The sequence below is a fragment of the Oryx dammah genome, unplaced genomic scaffold, assembly GCF_014754425.2.
Source record: "Oryx dammah isolate SB20612 unplaced genomic scaffold, SCBI_Odam_1.1 HiC_scaffold_23, whole genome shotgun sequence".
In the NCBI taxonomy this organism is placed as follows: domain Eukaryota; kingdom Metazoa; phylum Chordata; class Mammalia; order Artiodactyla; family Bovidae; genus Oryx; species Oryx dammah.
The window spans coordinates 31,324,565-31,338,730 of NW_024070207.1; the positions used below are offsets into that span (position 1 = coordinate 31,324,565).

Here is a 14,166-nt window from a genome sequence, read left to right on the forward strand (position 1 = left end):
TTCTGGTTTCTGATTTAAGCTACCAGGTGTGAGGCTGAGTGCTGTGCAGTGAGCACACTAGAGATAAGACAGGATAGCTCTTGTCCAACCTCTCATGGTTTATTAGGGGATACAAATACATTTTTTTTAAAGTTAATATGACATGTGATCACCCAGAATAGAGGTAAGCATAGGCAAATAACTGAGCCTAGAGATTTAGGGAAAGCTTTCTTCAGAAGATAATGCCTATATAAAACCTTAAAAGGCATACAAGAATTAATTACTTAGTAAAGAAAGGAATGTGGCCCATACCAAGGAATATTTAAAAGTCTGTAGAGTTTTTAAAGATGGGAAGCAAATGATCAGATTAACTCTGGAGGCAAGATGGGGGAAAATGGATTTAAGGTTTCAAAAACACCTCCTATGGGCAGGGCTATGGAAAATATTGCAGGCCAGAGATAATGAAGGTTAAAACTAATGTAATAGCAGGAGGGATAGAAGAAAAGTTCTGAAAGTTCATTTGCAGGCACAATTACATGTTGAGAGAAAGGGGGAGAGTAAGGGTTAGACCTCAAAGTTTAGAGCTTAGATGATGTCAGCAGTACATGACCCTTAAGTTCAAGCAAAATGTCCCCCAAACCAAAACTCCAGCAGTGATAGGAAAAATGAAATTAGGAGGATCAAAACTAGTAAATGAGATCAGCCACATATGCAGATAAAAATAATGCAAGATCCCATGTAAATATATAATTGAAGAATTTCAGGAATATCAAAATCCAGTCAAGGTAACTTGTCACCTTTAGGAGGTATGGATGATTGTGATACAACCAAAAGAAAGGTCAAATGTAATCACTTGTATTATGTCCTGAAAGAAGAAAATGTGGATTCAAGAAATATGGTAGTCAGCTAAAAAACAAACAAAAAAAGTAAGAAACAAAGAAACTTGGAAAGGAGAAGTTTGGCACAATATATCTGCAGCACAGCCCTACTTAAGCCATACTCGTCACATTTTATGGATGCCTTTCAATTTCCAACAGGACCCCAGGAGGACAGTAGTGACCCCAAGTGAGGTAGGAAGCCCAGAAGATAAGAAGTAGGTTTGTGAAGGATGGGGAATTCAGGAAGAGAATAACTAACTTCTGTTTTGGATTTTGAGGTGACTGTCTGAGGAGTTTCTGTTTGGGGTGACTGAGATATCCAGGCAGTAATCTAGTAAGTAATTGGAGAACTGGCTGGGGAGATAGAAAAGGTATGTATGAGAAAACAGATCTCCTGGGATTTTCTATCCTCTGCGTCTTTCTCTACCCTCAAACGGATGGTACTGGGATATCAAGATCATTACAGGTTAGCAGTACACATTGAATTTTTTTTAATCCCAGACCCATTACCAGAAAAACAAAGAGGTGTCCATCTCCTCAGTACATAAGAAGGAAGATACATTAATACTTTCACCTCTGAAGAGAATTTTCCACTTGTGACAAAGGCAGAGCCCAGGGAGTGTAGGCTGAACAAGTTACTTTAAATAACTTTCCTTTTCTCTTCTCTTAGCACAAGCCCTGCTCACAAATACTATCTGGCTATGGACCCAATGTCTGAATCACTTTATCTATCAGACACCAATACCCGAAAAGTCTACAAGCTGAAATCTCTTGTGGAAACAAAAGATTTGTCCAAGAATTTTGAAGTGGTGGCAGGGACTGGTGATCAGTGCCTGCCCTTTGATCAGAGCCACTGTGGAGATGGCGGAAGAGCCTCAGAAGCTTCACTGAATAGCCCACGAGGTAAGAAAAATTCCTTGGTCATCTAAAGGTTTCATTTGACTTCACAGATCCCTAAGACTGTTGTCCCAGTGTGGTCCATCCATCCCAATATCCTATACCTCTGACAGACGTCATCTCTGATGTCTATATGAGAAGATAGGTGCACCCAGGACTAATTTTTAGCCAATATGCATTGGGATAGTCATAACTATTAGTAACATATTGGAATGCCTCTTTTCTGGTTGATAAATAATTATTGCCCAGAACCCTCTGCTTCCTGGACACCCCAGCCCATGATCTCCTTCTTGGAATCTCCCAACAGTCCAACAACTAAAGGGTTAACTCCTGGCCCAGCAAAGGGCCTCCAGGAGGATGGCTTTAGCACTGTGGCCTGCACTGGTTAGGGGTCAAGTCTGTGCCACCTTCTGCCACTTTCAAATATATTGAGTATCTCATAGACTTGAGACATTCCTGCCTTTTTCTCAACAATCACCAACCTTTAATGAACCTTTCTTCCATTAATTTATCTAAATCATTCTTGAAGTGAAAGTGAAAGGGTTAGTCACGCAGTCGTGTCTTAATTCCTCTGTTCATGGAATTCTCCAGGCAAGAATACTGGGGTGGGTTGCCATTCCCTTCTCCAGGGAATCTTCCCAACCCAGGAGCTGAACCCAGGTCTGCCACATTGCAGGCAGATTCTTTACCACCTGAGCCACTGGGGAAATCATCCTTGAAACTATATACTTACATTTTAAATTTATATCACCCATAATATGCATGTGTGCAGGCTAAGTGGTTTCAGCCGTGTCCAACTCTTTGCAACCCTATGGACTGTAGCCTGCCAGGCCACTCTGTCCATGGGATTCTCCAGGCAAGAATACTGGAGTGAGTTGCCACGCCCTCCTCCAGGGGATCTTCCTAACCCAGGGATCGATTCCACGTCTCTTATGTCTCCTGCATTAGTAGGCAGATTCTTTACCACTAGCGTCACCTGGGAAGCCCCACCCCTAGTATCCTAGTATAATAAATTCCTTTTTTTTTCTTTTGCCTTCTGTGAGAGCTCAGACTTACTTTTATTTGTCCTAAATTTAACTTCCCAATATTCAAGGGTCAACCCTCAATTCTGTTGCCTGAGATTTTTAAATAAATCTATGTTCTCCTAGTCAGCTTCATGATTTTATAGACTTGGATCATATTCCCATCTTAGGCCACTAAGCTGAAGGATCGTCAGCTTTTAACTCCATCACCATATATAATCCACCCTATCTCCTTCATTATTTAATCATTCTCTCTTCCTTCTCCAAGATGCTTTTATGAAGTATTCATTTTAATGAGTTTTAAGAACACAGCGTGGGTTTTTTTTTTAACTATTACACAAATAATATACAATTGTTGCAGAAAAATCAGAAAATAGAGAACACAAAAAAATGTTTTTAACTAAGGTTACCCATAATCCTACCACATCTACAAAACCACTGTCAACATTTTTATCCTTCTAGACTTTTTTTCTGTGCATACCATATATTTTATTCTCTAATAATAGAACCATAGAATGTTGTTCTATAATCTGCTTGCTTTTCATACTTAACGTAGTATGAACACCTTTCCATGCCAAAAAATATAGTGAGGTCAATGTGTTTAATTCATTAGATGGTCAGTTACTGTTTCAAATATTAAGAGGTTACTCTTTAGCTATTTGACATTTGCCATATGGGGATTAAATTTCAACTACAATCAGAGTTTAAAGGCTTCCCTTTCTTCAAGGCCATATTCAAGGCCTGTGTCTTTCTTAAAGCCCCTCTGGCTAACCCAACCCATTAAATCTGAATTTCTTTAACAGTGTCTACACTACCCAATTAGCACCTAGTTATATTTTGCCTTCTTTTGCTTTCCAATTCTTTCATGAATGGGAGGCTTGAGATGAGAAACTATATTTTTTTGACTCTTCCCCACCTCCCCAGCAAAATCTTGCACAGTGTGAAATCTACTACACAGGTTTCTTGTGTGATTGATGAATTAGGTAAGTCTTATCCATACCCAAGTATTCTTAAAAGGAATTTCAGTACCACTGAAAAGAAATGATGTTTTCTCCCTAAGGGAACATAAGCACCCCCATCCATAAGTATCATAGTAAAGTGTTTGGGAATGTTTCTTTTCTCTTGTGCCTGTGCTGTTTCTTACATATAGTAGGTCTGCAATAAACTTTTGATGAGTGAATGCTTAACTCAGGTGCAACTATAATTAACTCATCTTTCAAGGAAAGACATCAGGTTGGAGTCCCACCTTATGCTCAGGTTTAAAACTCCTGCGGGTATTTTAAGGATTTCTGCATAAGAAATAGGGAGGAATCAACCTTGTATTGTGCCTGAAATTGACATCCTCCTGAGTTGCTGCTAGTATGAAAACCACTCATCTCACCTACCACATTCAACCTGCCACATAGAGAATGAATATCAGCTTTTCCAAATAAAGCAAATAATTGGTTCCTGCAGCTTTTTTTTTTCTTTTGCTCGAAAAGCAGCAATAATAGAGTCCTGATGAGCAGGATTTACATGAACTCTGGAAGCATCAGTAATGAGAGTGCCAAAATTTATGTGTCTATTAAAGTTAATATTTAACTTTTTCTTCTGGTCATAGCTAGTAGCACATTTTCCTTTGGCTTGATTTACTCAACTTTCTATCCAAGCATGGCCTTTACAATAATCTGGTACACTTTATTTATCCCAAAGCAGTAAGGGGCCCTAAGAACAGCTGGCCCGGGTTTCAGACAGCTGAATGTCTAATCCATCCAACACAGCTTTCACATAATGTACTGAAGCTGCTGTTGGCAACATCTGCTCTAATCCAGTGAGTGAAGGAGGATGTTTAAAGGAGGGATACAAGTGGCTCACACTCAGTGTCCATCACATCTCCTTCCATCATGTTCACAGTGGATGAGGACCCTGTTAGTGATCTTCAAAATCACTTTGATGACAAAACCTATGTCCAGGCATCAGTTGCTCTGAAAATGCTGGTCAGAACACTTCAGTGCCTAGTTAGGGCACCTATCTCCACGCTAAATCTAGACAGCACTTACCCTTGGCAGTGAGTCAGAAGTGAGAGTCTCATTATATGGAATGCTGCAGGGCAATTTCATAGACTTCCACAGAAGGAAAAATCATGCAAGAAGTCATTAAGGCACCATGTGCAAACTGAGAGGAGAGTATTGCTAATTGCTAATTATGTCTTTGAGGTTCTCCTGCAGGTCCTTTCTCTCTCAAAAAAGCCCAATTTGTTTGTTTTTTGGCTTTACAGCTACCATGCACATCAGCTCCTTCGTCCTTCCCCCTTAGAAGACAGCAAATGTTTAATGGATTTCTTTAAGGAGAGGTTTGATTTTTCTCTCCGCCTAGAAGCTAATAAAGAAAAGCTGTAGATCAGTAGAAAATGGAAATGTACATCTAGGGAGTACCATTTCTAGGTTAGGAAAGAGAGCTCCCTCTAAGACTTTAACAAGCAACATATTGCAATTACAGGCAGGCTCTCCAACATGTCCTTAATTATGCAAGGTAAGTCAAATAAATGTTAATCTGCAAGACAGCTAATTTATTTGCTGAATCTATTCTAAATATAGGATGAAATAAAATTTTCTTTTGAGATCATTTGTCCTAACGTTGGAATAGATCATCCAATGGGATTAAAACCAGTCAGCAAAAGGCAAAAAGTCAGAAGCCATGGCTTTCGGTTTGTGTGTGTGTGTGTGTGTGTGTTTAGAGTTGGGTGGCTTTTTGTTGTTGTTTTGAGAAATGAAAGCAAACTGTGATGAACACAGGGTTAGGAAGCCTAGGTTTTCACGTCCCCTCCATGTAATGATTCTTGGAATGACCCTTGTGAGTCACTATACCTCCGTGAACCCTGAAATTGACTTAATGATGCCACTGACTAGTTTTGTTACACTGGGCTAGGCATATGCACACTGAGTCCTGAGATTGTTCAGCTGTGTAAACTGAAGGGCTTAGGATGCTCTCCTTCCCAGCTCAAGGTATTAAAAGAACCATAAGTATAACTTACTGTCTGCTGTGTGCTGTACATACTGTGTTAGATATTTTATGTATGGTATCTCTAATGTTCAAATTCACAAGGTGAATAGTATTATTCCCATTGTATAGATGAGAGGATAGAGGCACAGATACCTTAAGAAATTTGTGTGTGTTAAGTTGTTTCAGTTGTGTCTGACTCTTTGGGAATTTACCTAGGGTCAGACGGTTTATAGATAACACTGGAATTCAAACCAGGTCTGCCTGATTTCAAAACCCATGAGGCACAGGGAAGGGATGGTGGGGTGGGGAGCTGATGCCTCCACTATACCACGCTGATAAAATCCATGATCTCTTTTGGAGGTTGGTTTCTCTGGGAGGGTAGGAAATAGTGGGAAATGCTTTTCAGTGTAATGACATATATTCAGTGAAAACAAAATATTTTTATTTGGAAGATGAATGACTTTTAGTCTACTTTCATTTTCCTATTAAAACTATTTCTCAGATTTTACTGACCCAGTAGTATACCCATAGTGCATTCTTTATCATTTGCATCATCTGTCAATAGAATTGTTCAAATAAATCTCCAAGAAACTTTGTCACATCTCTTTGGAAGATTCTGCAATTAGAAACTTCACCAACTTTTTCTTAATAGATGGAGTTTTATGTAAGATAGCCCCTGGGTACTTCTCCAAGGAAGAAGTCTTTATCTAATCCAGTTTTCTGCACTTTGATTTGAATCCCAATAAAGAAAACACTTGTCATTTCACTCATCAATACTTCAATGTAATGGGGCAAGGAAAAAAGTTTAGCAAAGAGGTTGATGGTGTGCTAATCCCTGGCATTGTATATGAGTTTGAATTGACTTTGAAAGATGCTTTTAAAACATGCATGGATGATGTAGTTGAAACTTAGGTTCCATTTATTATTTTTACTGCAACTTTCTTTAATTCTACAGAGAACTCAAACTAATGAGTCATGTAATAGATGACCAAGTACTTAAACAAAATGTGAAATGGTACTATGTGGAGATATAAAATAAAATTTGTGACAAGCTGAATACATTTATTTTTTAAAAAGTAGAGACAGAGGGTGAAGGAGTGACTGGACAGGATGAAATTAATCAATGACAATATGGTTTCCTTGGACCTCGCCAAGGAGTATATCTCTATTTTCATGTGCATCTTTAAGCATATTGACCTCAGAACTCGACAAGGATTAGGCAATATCTACACACGTGCAAACAGCCCCAGAGCTGTTCCCAAGAAGAGAAATGACCCTTAAATCTTGATGGCTTCAAAAAATGTTTTTAGGTTATTCATGAGACAGGAGTTCCTTTAACTTTATTGGCAATTAAGAAAGCTGGGTATGATAAAGTCTAGACAAAAATAATGTTTTTGTCCCTACCCAGATATATCCAAGGTGCATCCTAAAGTTCTACTGATGCCCCGTGTTATTTACATGCTGTTTTGAAGGGCTAATTTTGGGGTTAGTGGAAAGATAGTAAAACTCTCATCAGTGATGTCACTAGTATCTTGCTGATACAACTGGTATCTATGGGGGAGAGAGTATAATGCACAAACACGTGAGAATGTTCTTTTGGTTCTACTATGCAATGGGGCGCAGTAAGACTTTTCCTAAATTCCTTTAGTACATGATCCATTATGGTGACATAACTGTGTTGACACTAAGGCCAACCCTCACCAAAATTACAGGCAAGCTGCAGCATGAATAAAATGAATGGTATATTTGGGCAACTATAAATAATTCAGAATTGTTAAAGTAAACATATTTGAGGGTGATAGGAGCAAGGCAAGAAAAAGAAGTTTGCATTTTGTCCTATAGGCAAAAAGTTTGAGGCAGGGAAATGACTTGATCATCTGATGGGTGCATTTGTTTACTTTTTTTATTTTTAATTGGAGGATTATTGCTTTACAATGTTGTGTTGGTTTCTGCCATACATCAGCAAGTCCGTGTCTCTATTCCTGCCCTGCAAATAGGTTCATCAGTACCATTTTTCTTGATGGATGCATTTTCGACAGATTATTTTGGTGACAGGGTAGATGTGCTGGAGCAAAGCTGGGGTAAAAAAAAATCATTGGCATACCAATATGTATACAGTAGGCAATGGAAGAGAATCTCATGAAATAGAGAAGAAATCTTCACAAGAAGAGGAAGTAAACAGAGAGAGCTTGGTATCCAGGAAGCCAAGGAAATAGTTTGTTTCAAAAAGGGGTAAAAACCAATATCGGGTGTCACACATTTGTAGCCATTGGATTAGGCAGTGAGGAGCTCACTGGTGATTTGAATGGTGGTAGAGGTGGAAGCCAGATTTCAGGCATTTGATGAGCCAGTGAGAGGTGAGGAAGTAAATATGACTAATGAAGGTCACTCTTTTGAAGAGAGGCTTGGGTGCAAAAGATAGAGGGATAACTAGTGAGAGGACAAGGCACTCAGGAGAAGCTTTTTCTATGAGATACATGCAATGATTACAGGTCAATGGTAAGATACAAGAGGCAGAGAATAAATAATGAAACCAGATTGGGAGGAAACTGGAGTAGGCCTGGAATCAGAGGGGAGATTGAAGAGACCTCCCAAAGATAGTGTGTCAGTGTAGGGATGTGGAAGTTTGTAGATAGAAGGGCTAGAAAACTGACCAGTACTCCATTCTGATGGCCTCAGTGTTCTAGAGAAGTGGGTCTATTCTGCTAAAAATGACAAAGTACAATCAGACCTGGAGGTATGTAGGGATGGTTTGGACACCCCACCTAGTAAAGTCAGCTTTCTGGGTAAGATCAGCTTTCTGCCGCACATGACCAAATTCCTGCCTCAGCTTCAAGGCATTTCCTGTGAGAACTTCCCTCCCACATCCTTGTCCTAGAATCAGAGGCATCTTGAAAAAAATGTTTGACAAAGCCTTAAAATTCAGGTAAAATATTTGTTCTTTATTGCTCAGTGATCCTGTGTTGTTTCCACTCCTGGATATTTCTTTCCTAAACTGTGTTGTTGTTCCCTCAGTTTACGGTAGCTACACCTGATGACTTAGTACCTATGATGCAACCAGAATGAGAGTTTAACTTTTATTAATGTTTATTTATGTTTTGGCTCCGATGAGTCTTAGCGGTGGCATGCCAGGTCTTCACTGTGGGCCCTGTGTGATCTAACCCAGGGCCCCTGAATTGGGAGCACAGAGTTTTCACCACTGCATCACCAGGGAAGTCCCAGAGCTTAACTGTCTAATGCATCTGCTTATGAATGGTCAAAAGATTTAGACCTTATATTACATCAGCAGCTGGAACTTGAGAACCTTTCTGCCTTTTCTATCACAATCCTGAAATCATAACCTGTTGGTAGAGAAGTCAGACAAAAGGAAGGCACTTATATCTAGCCTTGGCTAATTGGTCCAGGACACATCCATGATTAATACATGGAACTTGGATTAAGTTCATTCAAGTTTTATAAAGCTCAGTTCAGTTCAGTTCAGTTCAGTCACTCAGTCGTGTCCGACTCTTTGCAACCCCATAAATTGCAGCACGCCAGGCCTCCCTGTCCATCACCATCTCCCGGAGTTCACGCAAACTCACGTCCATCGAGTTGGTGATGCCTTCCAGCCATCTCATCCTCTGTCGTCCCCTCTTCCTCCTGCCCCCAATGACTCCCAACATCAGAGGTCTTTTCCAATGAGTCAACTCTTCGCAAGAGGTGGCCAAAGTACTGGAGTTTCAGCTTTAGCATCATTCCTTCCAAAGAATACCCAGGGCTGATCTCCTTTAGGATGGACTGATTGGATCTCCTTGCAGTCCAAGGGACTCTCAAGACTCTTCTCCAACACCACAGTTCAAAAGCATCAATTCTTCGGCACTCAGCTTTCTTCACAGTCCAACTCTCACATCCACACATGACCACAGGAAAAACCATAGCCTTGACTAGATGGACCTACAAGGACATTATTAAATGACTTTTCTTCTGCATATATTTTCATTTTCATGTATAACATTCTAGCAAACAGATAATACTTTAGAGGACAAATACCATGAGAGCTAAGTTCCCAGGTTCTGGAATCAAATCACTACACACAGATCCCAGATCCACCACTCATTAAATGTGTGGTCTTGGGTAAGTCACCAGACTTCCCTAAGCTTCAGCTTCCTCATCTATGAAGTTAGAACAGGAGTAGTGGTGCTGACATGGGAGTGTTCAGTGATGCATGTGAAAGAGCGAAAGTCACTCAGTCGTGTCTGACTCTTTTCGACTATGTGGACCATACAGTCCATGGAATCCTCCAGGCCAGAATACTGGAGTGGGTAGCCTTTCCCTTCTCCAGGGGATCTTCCCAATCCAGGAACTGAACCCAGGTCTCCCACATTGCAGGCAGATTCCTTACCATCTGAGCCTCCAGGGAAGCCCAAGAATACTGGAGTGGGTGGCCTTTTCCTTCTCCAAGGGATCTTCCTGGCCCAGGAATCAAATCGGGGCCTCCTGCATTGTGTGAAGTGTGTTGTAAAGCACAGTGTCCAGCATGTAGTGTGTACATGTTAAATATTACCTGCCATTCTGATCAGGCTTGCTGTTTTGTTGCTAATAATAAGGCTGCTTATAATAATGACCCAAATATTGAATAAGTCACTTCGAAAGGAGGCAGGTTCCAAATTATCCTTGTAAGTCAATCTGAGATTTGATCATTTCTAGGGTAGAAAGGTACCATAACAAAAGCAGGATTCAAGGTAGAGTGGGATTTGGGGACATGACTGGCTGGTCCTTCCGGACCTTGAGACGCAGTACTTCTATGGCTAGTTCTTTCTACATGTTATATTTTGAGGAAACCCCCCACCCCCGACGACCCACATAACCAAAATTATGTCCTTTAGCAGCTTACACTTTCACCATTAAATTCATTCCATAATGGTTTTCTTCAGAGGTGAATTTCAGTGTTGAGTGCAGGTACTGCCTCAGGAGAGCAACAAATTAATCCCTCATTAAAACACGTAAGGGGAGCATTGAGGACGTGGAGCACAGGATGGGTGGGTTGGGATAGATGAGATCACCAGAGGGGGAGCAGCCGAGGTGGCAGCCACTCCAGGTAGCACAAGGAAGGGCAGTGCTAGGTATCTAGCAGAACAGCAGCAAAGTGGGGAGAGATGGGAGGATAACGGTGATATACTTCTCTGCGGTATTGTCTCCAGTGACACTTCCACCCCTACATAGCAAGACACACTGTATGGAATTATGCTTCTTCCTCTTTTTACTTGAGATCACTAGCCCCCCAAACTTTCCTTATCACAGCTCCTCAGTGTCACATCTTTCTTATCTGTCCACTTAAGGATCGCCTTAGCTGATATAAAGACCCCCCGCTATCAAACAAAAATGACAGAGATCACACACTAACAGACTGAAAATCAGTTAAATCATATTTTGAGTGGTGTATTATGGTAACCTATAAATAACTAATTGCATAAAATTGCTTTAGTAGTTTCTAGATGGCAGCTTTAATTAAAAGCACCAGAGACATTTAGAAGTTTAGAAATGGATGGCATGTAATTTGCCCTTTTACCAACCGTAAAATGGTAATTAAGGAATTTGATTCACTTCTTCCTATTAAAAGTTTTATGAGAATAGCAAGTTCCTTCTAAATACAGTTTCTCTTCAACAGAAGGTAGTACATTTGCTTTATCAGTCTTCTCCAGCAGGGTAAGATGTTTAAATGTACAAATTCTTCAGAAGTTAATTAGGAAATTTCTTTCAATGCAAAATGTTTGTTTCTAAGGTTCTAAAACATGAAACTATATTAGAGCTAAAGCTTTGATCATGGCCCCATATTGCTCCACCATCAATACAAGACAGCCCAGTAATTTCAAGTTTACCAAATGCATGGTGCTGACTATAAAATTAAAGAAATGAAGAAGTCATTTCCTGGTGAGTTTAGCATGCTTTGCTGATTCTTGAAGGAATCTGAAATCTGCCATGCATTGACTTCCCAGGGAACCAAGAATATTCACTCCACAACAGAGGAGTCATCAGAAGATGTCTTTAGCTTTATTGATCCTCCAGCCATACTGGATGGATTAGCAGGTGTAGAGTGTAAAACTCAAACAACATGCAAAAGCCCAGATATCTTTGGAAATCCATTATTTTAACATCATCAGGGGCTAAAACACAGCTGGAAATGGAGCCAGGAAACCCACTTTTATTTTATAATTAATCAATTAACTGCATTTTGGCCACTTCAGATCGAAAATTACAGATGGCATCACAGAGGGCATTTCAACCAGCATTTTGGAGGTACTAATGACTTCAGTTACACGCACATAAGAAAGACAACTGCTAAGTTCTTTTGTTTTTCTTTTAAGTCAAGCAGTTTCTCAAGTGAACTGAATCTAAGCAGGAAACTTGTAAAGGAGGGACTGTTTGAAATGTCTCCTCTTTTTTCCTCTTTTGGGGACTCTCTTGGCTAACTCTGAGCCCCCTCCCAAGATAGAAATCCAGGCTTTCCCCTCTCTCACCCTTAGTCAGAGCAGGGTTAGGCATACAGTGGTGTATGTTAGAGGCAGATGACTCCGAGGGAGGAATATTTTATCCTGACATTGTTTACAATTTCCAGGGAATGGTGATAGTAAACACAGATCTGTCATCAATTTTATTATTATTTTCAATATTCCTACCAAAAATGCACTTCCCTTACTGTCAGCGCCAGGACAGGCCATTCCCACAGCCCCCAAATCTTCAGGTATAAGGAAAATACTCACAAAATAATACCCAGTGGAAAGATAAGGCTACAAAACTATGTACTGTATACTGCTGCGTCTATAAGGGTACAGGGTTGGATTATATATACAGAGAAAAAAGATTGAGAGGAAGTTAATCTAAATGTTAGCAATGAGAATTGCTGCATAAGGAATTTTGAATGATTTGATTTTTGTTTTCTTGAACTTTCTGAGAATTTATTATTTTGTAATTCAACAAAAGACAAAACATATTATTTTAAAACACACACACCCAATGTCCTGTCCTCTGACTAGTCTCTGAGAATTCAGGTCTCTTTGCTTCCATAAGTGACAGCTCTCCAGAAAGCACCATAGTACTGATGGTTGTCACTGGGTTGCTCTTAACCAGAGGGGCTATACTATGAGTCAAGGAAAAAGGCTCAGTGGAAGACTTTGAAGGCCATCCTGGCAGGTCCATAGTAAAAAAAAAACCATTATATTTATTATTTTTTAAGAAAGAGAAATACAAAAAATACAAATTAAAACAGCCTATAATCTCGCCATCTAGATAAGCCCCATTGATATTGAAACACAAAAATATAAAAGTAATATATGTCTGTGATTTGAAAATCCAAACTCTATAGAAAAGTTCAGCAAATTCTAGGCTTCTTCACCACAAACATACACACCCCAGTCCCTCTCTTTAAAGTGTTCACAGTTTCTTGAGATTCCTTTGAGATCTTCATATGTATTTTTCCCTTACATAAAAGGAATCATATATGCATTAATTTTCACCCTGCTTCTATTGTTTGATTATATTTTTAAGCTCTTTGAAGCATTTTTGAAGCATATACATCTACCTCTGTTTTTAAGAGATATTACATATTATATTACAATATATGGACATACCTTATAAGTAATTTATTTCTTGATGGACATGTTGTTTTTTAAAATCCTTTATCACTATAGCACTGCATTGAACAACCTCATTCATGTGTTTTGGGGCACTTTTGTGAGTATCTACACCAGATTAATTTTCAACAGTAGTAGATATTACCAAATTGCCCTCTCAAAAGATTGAACACCAGTTGTGTGCAAAGATGCCCATTTTGCCATACTCTTAGTCACCCTAAGTATTATTAAACCTTTTAATATATGCCCATCTGATTGGTAGAAAATGGTAGCTTGTAGCTTAAATTTTAATTTCTTTAATTATAAATGAGGCTGAGTGTCATTTCATACCTGTTGTGACCATTTGTATTTCTTTTTCAGTAAACTCACTTTCATGTCCTCTGCCAGTTTATCTACTGAGCTTTGATCTTTCTCTTTTGTAAAGTAAGAAAAACATCCCTTTGTCTCTCCTACGTGTTGCAAATATTTTCCAAGTTTGTCATTTCTTGTCTTGTAGAAGTTTTCTAATTTTATTTGGTCAGATTTAGCAATATATGTCCTTAAGGTCTCTAAACTCTGTGTCCTTCTAGAAATCTTCCTGTAGAAAAGGTATTTTTAAGACAAGTGGGCAAGCCTTTCAATGACCCTTAAATCATATTCTTTGTATATCCCATTTGGGCCCTGTGAAATCTGGAAAACTTAAGTGTTTAGAGTAGTTAAAACCAGAGACTTTGGGATCAGGCAGGTAAGACTGAGCTCAAATTTATTGCTAACCTCTCTGAGCCACTGCTTTCTCACGTTGGAGTAGAGACAGTGTTC

General features: G+C 39.4%; 1 protein-coding gene across 1 annotated transcript in view; it reads left to right on the plus strand.

The window, feature by feature from the left end:
- The window catches only part of TENM1 (teneurin transmembrane protein 1), a 413,153-nt gene that overhangs the window by 305,427 nt on the left and 93,560 nt on the right, over positions 1-14,166 (plus strand). Inside the window, exon 21 of the mRNA XM_040266625.1 lies at positions 1,528-1,760. Coding sequence (XP_040122559.1) covers positions 1,528-1,760 — 233 coding nt within the window. The remainder of the gene's footprint in view (positions 1-1,527; positions 1,761-14,166) is intronic.